The sequence below is a fragment of the Pocillopora damicornis genome, chromosome 3 (assembly GCF_964200805.1).
Source record: "Pocillopora damicornis chromosome 3, jaPocDami1.2, whole genome shotgun sequence".
Classification (NCBI taxonomy): domain Eukaryota; kingdom Metazoa; phylum Cnidaria; class Anthozoa; order Scleractinia; family Pocilloporidae; genus Pocillopora; species Pocillopora damicornis.
The window spans coordinates 10,039,543-10,049,293 of NC_142672.1; the positions used below are offsets into that span (position 1 = coordinate 10,039,543).

The window sequence follows — 9,751 nt, forward strand, 5'->3', positions numbered from 1 at the left end:
CTCCTAAGTGATATTTTTCTTTGTTATCATCATTCGTCTACTTGATGTATTGATATTGTAAGCAGAAATTCTGTCTTGGTCTCTCATTGGAGCTGAACGGTTAAATTGTGGATAAAGTAAGGATCAGTGTACCTTCACAGCCGTTTTTAAGTGGACAGGTTTCGTTGTGTTGCGTAGGGTCGGGTCGTTCGAAGCTGTTTTCAGGTAACCCAAAGTTAATGTGAAATCTGATTGCGCATCAGAAATCTTAGGGTTAGAAATCGATTTTATTTTGATATTAAAAGGTTGCGTGACAGTGACATTAAGTTAGTTGAATAGTGCAGCAATTTAATGACGTCGATTTAGCGTCTGTTTAGTGTGATTAGCAAATAGAAACCTAAGAACTTCATTTGATAGCTTAATAAGTTTTGTGTAAACTTTGAAATAGAGCACGGCTGATGTACGACACTTTTTTTTCTTTAAATAGTTCTGTTACTGTTGATAAATCTTTTTCGAGATATCGTGAAGTTCGGCTGCCTGTAGGCATTCACGACATATGGCTGCTCTAAACCAAATGGAGGAAACTATCCGAAAAAGGCTTTTGAAAGGAGGAATAAAGAAACCTAGGCAGGATTACAATTTAAACGCGAGTCTTTTCATAAAGGGGGCTTGTAACCCTACATTCATCAATCAACGTCAATTTATTTACGAGTTAAGTTTAAGTTAGGCTCTCGGTAAGTTAGAGATCGCGCGAAAATCGCCAAGGGTCTGGGAAAGAATGTCACCCCAGTCCCTTCTTTGTACTTCCCTTACTTAACCAACTTTTTGCTCGGCCCCACAAACTGAGCGCCTGGAAGTGGCAGTAGTTCCATGGGTGCTGGAGTAACTTCCTCAACCCTTCTTGAGCATTATCAAGAATAAAAATGGGTAGTATCAACTTTGTTGATTGTAAAAGAAAGAAGAACTGAAGCCTACGTGAGTTCATCCACTGCAGTGATCATCATTTAATAACTACCTTCTTTTATTTACAAATTTAACTACAAAACTATTGAACATAAATACCACAGAGTTTGTATTATCTTAACCTCATGAAATCCCAGGAACTGTTCAAAAGGCTTTTCCGTGTTTTATGAAGAAAAACACTCCAACATAACGTTATACAATTATGATTATTGCAACAGTTTGAGCCATTTAACATAATCATTTTCATACGAAATTTGACAACACAAATTTTCAAATTTCAACGACTTTTCAGCCTTGGAAAACAAAACTACCGTATTTATTAGATTAAGCACCCGAATAAGCGCCCACCTTGTAAGTATGGAAAGTAAATAAGCGTCCAGCCTCGAATCAGCACAAGGATCACATTCAGAGCCTCGATTACAACACAAGGGTCTAGTCAAAGTTTTTCAAGGTTCCTAAAGATAATATCAAACCCGATGCGTAGGTCTATTAATTTAGTCGCGTGCACTATAGAACAAGTAAGGTATCTGCCACGGAGTAAAAACAATATTTCGTGATTTTTTCTGTCATACGACTACACTGCATACTTCTAAATGCACACTATGTGAGCTACACTAAAGTTTTAGTCGAAGCTATAAATTCGTCACTCTAACCTATGCAAAATGTACCCAGTAATAGATGGACGGGCAAGTTTAAAGGAAACTGAGATTAAGCGGAACTGACTTAGTAATGTCATTTGAATACCACGCCTTGAGTGACTTTTACCATCGATCTACGAAAAATATCTTACGCCCGTTTCCTCAAAAGGAGGATATCTTTAATTTGTCTTTGAGTCTAAAGTTGGTTTTTACTGAGTCATAAAGTTGATTAAATTGTTCGTAGTTTCTTGCACTCCCCATAGGGATTTTCAAAGTTTAACAGCAGCCTGATGTTCATCTTCCGGGCTAAAACTGCCCTATCATCTGGAACGTTGGCATCAGCTGCTTCCACTGTGAGAGACTGTCACTTTGCGTCAACTACTGACTGGATTCAGTCTGATTGGAGACTTCTTTGTCCATAAAACGCCTGAAAGACGTAATAAGATTGATATTGTGTAAAGAAACCATTCTATTGCTTCGGAAATGCCAAATAAAGTCGAAAGCATACATGTAAAAAATATTTAAAAGTTTAAGTCAGTTCAAAATCCCTGCGGCCTATCCTGAAGTTTATCTAGATTTCTACCGCACAAAGTGACTGGAAGAATTGCTAATCAAATACCCTTGCAAAGCGCAGTGGTCCATTGCAAGTTGGCCCCAAATCTTGCTAACACTCCATTACCTTTCTACACCTATAAAATCTACATAGATCCTAAGATAGTTTTGTATTCTTCATTTCTGACTTTATCACTCACCTCCTTGCCTGTTGAAGCATCATCTCTTTTCTCTTTAACAACAGGGACTGTCTCACTGAAGATTGTGTTGAAAACTCCATCAAAGATGGCGATACACTCCTGTATCTCTCTCCCGGTGGTGTTTCATTAGGTGGTGGGCTCTCGTCACGCTTTGGACGCTGCTCCAACGAGGCAGCCTCTTCAAGTGCCTGTTCTCTCATCACTTCCGCATTATTAGATGCTTCTGTGCTGTCTTGTTCTGTCTCACTTGTAGAGCTTTCAGTTTCTTCAGGTGTATTTGAAGGTGTCAGTGAGTCTGAAATATGAGTATGCAAGGATCCATAAGCATATCTACGATAAGTGGCAAGAGTTTCGTGGGATGCTAATTTTTCCCAGCTGACTGCATTGATGTTCACTTTGCCCCACCTCACCCAAATACACTGTTGAGTTTGAGGACCTGTTTACATGGAGGTGGGGCACCCCAGGTAGGTGAAGTGATACGCCTAGGATGGGTAACCCATCTGTCCATAAAATCCCTTAACTTATGTTGATCATGTTTACAACACACGTGGGGCAGCCTGCCTGGGCAGATTGCCGCAGATTGTCCAGTATGAGAGGTAGGGTAACACTGTCAGCCAGGGTCACAATTTGCCATGTAAATGCTGCAAGGTGGGATTAGGGTAACCTGCCTGGCCAGGGTCATGTTCCTGTTACCTTAACAACAACTTCTAGCAACTTTGGCTTGGGATCCCAGGGTTAGATGATTTATAAAGAAATTAAATCATCTTCCTTGGAATATCATCCAGCCTAGCACAAAAAGTCTTTTCTGAGCACATACCTGGGTGTGCTATCTGAAGGAGCTCTGAATCCTCTGATTGTTCCTCAGGTGGTGTCCAGACCTAAACAAGGCAAATTAAGCCACAGTGTTAAGATCCAGAAATCAGGATAACCTGTGAGTTGAAGCACGACCTGTGAGTCAAAGCATGACAATCACATTAACCCTTTAATTCCCAAGACCTCATTACTAATTCTCCTTACTGTCTTCAGAGTGATTCTCATTATGTTAGTTTGGAGAATTTGGTATTGGATCAATTAGTAATCCCATAATTGATATTTTTCTTTATTCTCATCACTTGTTTGCATGACATTGTACAGATAAAGTAAGGAGAAATTCTGTCTTGGTCACCTACAGGAGTTAAAGAGTTAACTACTGATGGAAAGAATAAACTCTATTTGGTTCACTTTTCTTTCACTCCTTCAATTTCTCAATAACCTTTTTTCAAAGTTCATGCACATATTTGTATGTAAGCATGCATACAGGCAAAAGCAGAATACACTGAAGAAACCAGATGTTATTCCCCTTTGCCATCTAAGTCTCTTAGAAGATACCTACATTTACAGTTTCAATTCGCCCACAATATAAAATGTAATGTGCATGAATTTTACATGTGATTGGCACGTGCATATTAACAAAAGGACTTTAAGTTCTTACTATGGTTAGAGACTTGCTATTTAAGGAGATTGTAATATTTCAACCTGGAATCTTTAGAGAAAGCTATATTGTTGTCACTTTGTTTATCATTTTGGTACCCACTTCAAAATCCTCCCACTTGCAATATTTCAATTCTAATTGAGGGATATCACTTACAGAAGGCACTGCTATGTTTCCCTCCAAAATATTATCAGTGGTGACCTCAAGGGAGTGAGTGTGTCTTAAGTCCTCCATAATGATGTTGAATGGCATATTTGGAAACATGGCTTGTACTTGGTGTGCCTAAAGATAAGCATCACACCATTCTTAGTCAATTTTAACTAGGAAATTGACAGCTGAGTGAAATTATCCAATGACCTAAATACTGGAAAGGAACCATGGTTCTAACAGTGAGTAATGCTTGGATGATGTCGAATCTGACGATGACTTTCACTCGGCCTGGTCATCCATCAGTAAATCTCACAACTGATTACAATACATTATGAACGGACTGTTGCTCCTTGGCTCATTCCAATAAATTGCACAATAAAAAAATGGTTAAAAAAAGAATGGAAGAAACAAAAACAAATTATTGACTGAAAATCCCTAATTATCAAAAACTGGTTCTTGGGATAATGCAATTCATCATGGGTCATGAGCCATTAAACTATGCACACACATGAAGACAAGTTAAATGGGAAGTATATTTTGTACATTTTAACTGTTACAATTTCTTTGTTCTTACAAAATAAAGTTGGTAAGATATATCTCTATTTGGGGGCGTTTTTAATAAACAAACTATTCCACTACCAATTGTTGGATATGAGGTGATTTTAGCCAATGAGGCCTTGTTGGCTATTTGTCATCTCATATCCATTGTGTGCTCATGGAGTGATTGTTTGATAAAGATTTACCATAGCTTCAATGCGGCTCTCTGGAAGTTGACCCTCAGCTGCATTTTCCACTCCAGTGTGCATGACCTCCACAGAGAAGCTTGGAAACCAGCTGGCTATCTGAGAACCTAAAGAGAAAACATGGCAAAGAATGGTTTACTCTCTTAATTACCAAGTAACAAGCAACTTGTCTAAAGTGGTGTTAAATCACCACCATCCCAGTCTGACTATTTGGCCATTAGCAGCAAATGGCTTTAACCTTACCATCAAAGTGGAAAAAGTGGTTTCTTCTTAGCCCACGCCCCATCATAAATGCAGCCACTCCTCTTGATTGCCTCTGCTCCTCCTGCTCAGGCTGCAGATCGCTGGCAAGTGACTGGCGGCAGGTAGGGCAGGAGGTGTCATTCTCCAGCCACGACCTGAGACAAGAACTAACCGAAAAAAAGTTCTTGATCAGCATTTTAACCATCAATGGGTGTTTTATTGAGTACAGATCTGAAGTAATTCTTGTTACCATATTGAGTGCTGAAGAATTAACATGAGAGAGAAAGAGTGTGTACATATAGCTGTAAAAAGGATGGTAAAGGCTCAAGTTGGAATGCTCCTCATTGGAGGAAATTAATCTGAACAATTCAAACAATTTCATACTTATGGAAAAGATGACCACATGGTAGCTTCCTTGCTGCAACCATGGAATCCCAGCAGATGGCACAATCATCATTATTCTTAATCAACTCTTCTTCTGTTGCCAAGGGAAACCTGAGGATCATATGCAGACAACCATCAATCAGATGTCAAATTAGACAAGTTGCATTCAACAAAAATATACAAATTTTGCCTGTACCACTGACAGAGGTGTAAAATGATTCTATAAAAAATAAAAAAAAATTCACCACTGCAGCAAAATTATCACCTTTCATCTGCATCTCATTACTGCACATGTAAAATAGTAAGCTACATGGTCACATTTAACCCTTTAACCCTTTCACTCCCACGATTGACCAAGGCAGAATTTCTCCTTACAATATCAATACAATATCAAGCAGGCAGGTGATGAGAATCAAGAAGAATATCAATCATGGGATTATTAGTTGATCCAATACCAAATTCTCTGAACTAACATCATAAGAATTGTATGACAGATAGTAAGGAGAATTACTGATTAGATCTTGGGGGAGAAAGGGTTAACTCCCAACATCCAATTGTTAATTCTCCCCTCTAGCTGTTACACATTTCCTCGTAAATAACTTGCGAGAATTTGGTGTTAGATCAAGGTAACAACTTCTACCTGATACAATTGAGTATTCTCATAACCTGTTTGCTGGAAAATGCATGAATATTGTGGGAAGAAGATACTTGTTAATCACTTCTGGGAGTTAAAGGGTTAAAATACATTTAAAGTTTCATCATGTTACACCTCTTATTTTTCAAAAGATATTTCAAACCTATAATCAAACTAGACAAATTACCTTGACTCCATACACTTGATAATCCTTACATAACTCCGATGTTTTGCCAGCTTTTTCTTGATCCCATAGAAGAGGTGACGAAGTTGCATACACAACACCAAGCTGGCCATGCTTAGGAAGATGTTTGACCACAACTATGAAACAAAAGAATACAATTAAATATAAAAAGTGAAAAAGTCTGCTTTTAAATACCACTAACAGATATTTTTGTTTATTGGATGGTTCTGCAAGCACAAAGAAAAAAAAAAAGAGAGAAAAACCTTTCATAGTTCTAATTTTGGCCAGTCTGGATAAGTATAATACAGTAAAGCTTGCACAGTCATAACCAATGAGGAACTTTTTTATATTTACAAGAAAGTTGTTAACTGGCAGCATTTACAGCAAATGAAACACAAATACAAATTAACTTTCAAAAACTTCCACCTGTTGTTTGATTTTACCTCAGTGTTTTCAAATGATTCTTAAAATTTCATGTCTTGTCAGTTACCAGAATTACTATCAATAAACATTTGTGTAATTGTAATTTGAGTAATAATTATCTTTGTGACACAGCACAGATTTCATTGGATATCATTTATCTCATTTACTGCTCAGGGGAATGGAACATTTAGGGGCACATTTACTTCGAACAGAAATACCAACAGAATTAATATTTAATTCATTCTCACCAACATGTGAAGGTGATGAGCAAAGTCCACAATGTACAAGGCCAATTCCATCATCATGTCTGTGTTGTAACTCCATGTGCTTCTTCCTTCCCACATACTGGTATGACCTATATCCCACAGATGAATGCCATACCTACAGGATATAAAGAGGTTTATTGGTAACAAGTCTGGATACTGTGAATCAAATGAATTTCAAATTTTGGACTGCTTTATTCAAGATTGGAGATGGGAGCAAGGGGTAACTATCCTGGTAATTTTCATCCCTGAAAATTTTCTGAGAAGTGCCTGTCTAAGATAAAGTGCCATACAAACACCTTAATCCACCTCAATCACAAGGTCACTCACAGCTTGCTAGCAGAAGAGTTTAAAATAATAAAGAAGAACAACATCATCACATGCATTTTATACTTATCATGTAACTATCAAAATAGAAATTACCTTATCAGACCATGAACTATTTTGATCAGTAACAGCATACACTGAAAAATAAAATCATATACTGTGAAACTTCTCATAAGAGAAGATAACATTTAAAAATCAGTAATCATCTACACAAAGTAACTGCAAAGATAGACTATACATGTACCTCAGCCAACATGAATGTGAAAGTGTGTATGCCATCTGGCCAACCAATAAAAAGACAGATGAAGAACAATCCATTGCAACATAACACCAAAGTATTGAGTAAACCAATCACTTTTGCATGAGACCAAGGAGACGTTGTTGGTGAGAAAGACAACTAAAGGAAAAAATTAAAGGGGTATATTTAGTGATAAACTTGCTTAAAAATCTATTAATTGTAAGCAGACACCCTTCTGACCAGGAAGAAAAGAGCCTTCATAGAATAATGATTAACTGTACAATTAATATTATACAAGAAAATGTAGAATGAAATGTGTGGGCATAAAGAACATTAAGAAAAAAAAGTAACAAAATATAGAAGAAACAAAAGCCAATTCAGTTTGTTTGTTTACTATGATGTATCTTCTCATGTGCCTCTGTAAATGGTCATGATTCAATCATTTCTTAGAACCAGGAGAAACATTTCCTCAATATTTATTTCAACTGATAAAACATATCAGCTCAGGCAAGTGGTGGTAGAATAATAATTCTTTTACTTTGTTTATACCCTCCCACTCCCTACAAGGACAGAATACTCATTAGGGAAGAACAATTGTTCTTTCAAAATTCTCTTGAGATGTCTGCATGCCCCATGAGAGATTGAATCATAATGTAAGTGATTTTCAAAAGACTATGGCTTTGTTATATCACTCTCTGTTCACACCATGACCCTTTACCCTGAAGTCCAATGTACTGATTCTGACAAAAAACAAAAAAAAACTAAACGAAACAACAATCTAAAAATTAACAAAAACTTCTCAATAATTTCAATGTGATATCTGAGGGTATGGGACACAAAATTGCCCTCAATTAAGCTACCATAGCAGGCGTAATTCAGACAGCTAACAATCAAGGCAAGACACTAATGACTTACATATTCAAATCTGTCTTTACAGAGCTGTGTGAACAAATGAAAGAAGCCGAGTAGAGTAAACCAAGCCGTCCACCACATCACTTCATTGAATTTCTGCACATTTAGAACTCCAAAGATGAAAATAAACTTGTAGAAAATAAAGTTCCAGAATCTGTCTTGAATTTGCTGTAAGACAAAGACCAAAATCCATTTAAACTCTCCACATGGTTTGGTTTAAATGTTGTTCATATGTGAACCAATCACTTTAGACTGGCTCTCACAGGTAGACATCCAAACCTCAAACCACAAATGGAACAAATATTTGAGCAAGACTGAAGTTTAAGATGGCCAATATTTAGCTCACAAGTAAAACCAAAATCTGCATTTGTAAGCTTTGTCATGATGAGCGAATTGATTACGGTGTGAAGAAAAAGTGAGCACGTTATTATGGTTAATGTATACACGTTTGGGTAAGTTTCAAAATATCTTTTCAAAATAAGTAAGAGTAGGAAGTCTGAGAAAACGTTGGAGTGCAAAGGAAATCGATCTGGATCACTACCGTTCTCCTAACTTTTTACTTCTCACGAGATTGAATCAAATCAAACATTATATAAGAAGGAAGGCAAGATGCACAGCTAATTAAACAAAAGATCAATAGTTGAAAGTCGACCATAATTACTATATTCTCGAGGAGTTACTTGTTGTCCGGTCGGTCATTTTAGCGGGTGTACAAAGCTTATCAAGTCTTAATTAGGCTACGGTTATAACTTTCAGAAAACATACCATCCTAAACTGTCGTTTTATCAATTACCTGAAGTTCACTGGCGCGAAGATCTCCAAATACAACCCTTTGGATAATTTTCCCGAACAAAAACAAACAACAGTAGGCCATGTTCAAGTTCGACTAAGGGAGTAAAATGCAAGGGCAAATATTAAAGGAATACTCAATTCTCGGCTAAAAAGCACTTTAGTAAAAGCGAAAAAACACTTACCCAAAAACAAAAATTATCCTGAGACATAAAATCGTAAATATTCAACTTCTCCTTCTCATCAGAACCAACAGTAACATTCAATGCGTAGAGAACGGCCGAAACGAACAACAACACGCTTACAGTCACATATGATTGCAGAGAGGGAAGAGGCAGTTGTTCGAGAAAAACCAACGGCATTTTCCCTCTAGATATGATGCAACTCAAAGGATGTGAAAAACAAACGTATCTAAAGCAAAGAAGAGAAGGGAAGCCTTTACAGTGCCCACGATCGTCGAATTAATCGCGACTTCAGCATTTGTCTGAGTGGTGCGTGCAGCAAAATGGTGACGTCACCATTTCTATGGGGACCCCAGATAGGACCTTTTTGTTGCAGCAGGGAGGGGTAAGTCACAAAGATACTTCTCTGCGGATAATCAATAGCAAAGTTTTAGGGATTTCGGTCATATCGCGTGTCTGAAAAATTTAGTATCTTA

The 9,751-nt window shown here is 37.3% G+C and overlaps 1 protein-coding gene across 1 annotated transcript; it reads right to left on the minus strand.

Annotated features, from left to right (window-relative positions):
* Positions 1 to 982: 982 nt before the first annotated feature.
* LOC113667542 (E3 ubiquitin-protein ligase AMFR-like) lies at positions 983 to 9,616 on the minus strand. Its single transcript, XM_089201643.1, has 14 exons — positions 9,279 to 9,616; positions 9,098 to 9,190; positions 8,308 to 8,472; positions 7,399 to 7,551; positions 7,251 to 7,291; positions 6,813 to 6,945; positions 6,145 to 6,278; positions 5,324 to 5,434; positions 4,940 to 5,106; positions 4,697 to 4,803; positions 3,960 to 4,085; positions 3,150 to 3,210; positions 2,333 to 2,627; positions 983 to 2,007 (listed from the first exon to the last, which is right to left on the minus strand). Exons 1-14 carry the CDS (start codon positions 9,453 to 9,455, stop codon positions 1,959 to 1,961), a joined length of 1,812 nt encoding a protein of 603 aa, XP_089057769.1. The 5' UTR covers positions 9,456 to 9,616; the 3' UTR covers positions 983 to 1,958.
* Positions 9,617 to 9,751: the final 135 nt, after the last annotated feature.

Coding starts and splice junctions, on each gene's coding strand:
- LOC113667542 (XM_089201643.1), bottom strand. CDS start 9,455: ATGCCGTTGGTTTTTCTCGAACAACTGCCTCTTCCCTCTCTGCAATCA. Junction 8,473..9,097: donor TTCGCGCCAGTGAACTTCAG/GTAATTGATAAA, acceptor TTTGTCTTACAG/CAAATTCAAGACAGATTCTG. Junction 2,628..3,149: donor CCTTCAGATAGCACACCCAG/GTATGTGCTCAG, acceptor CTCATATTTCAG/ACTCACTGACACCTTCAAAT.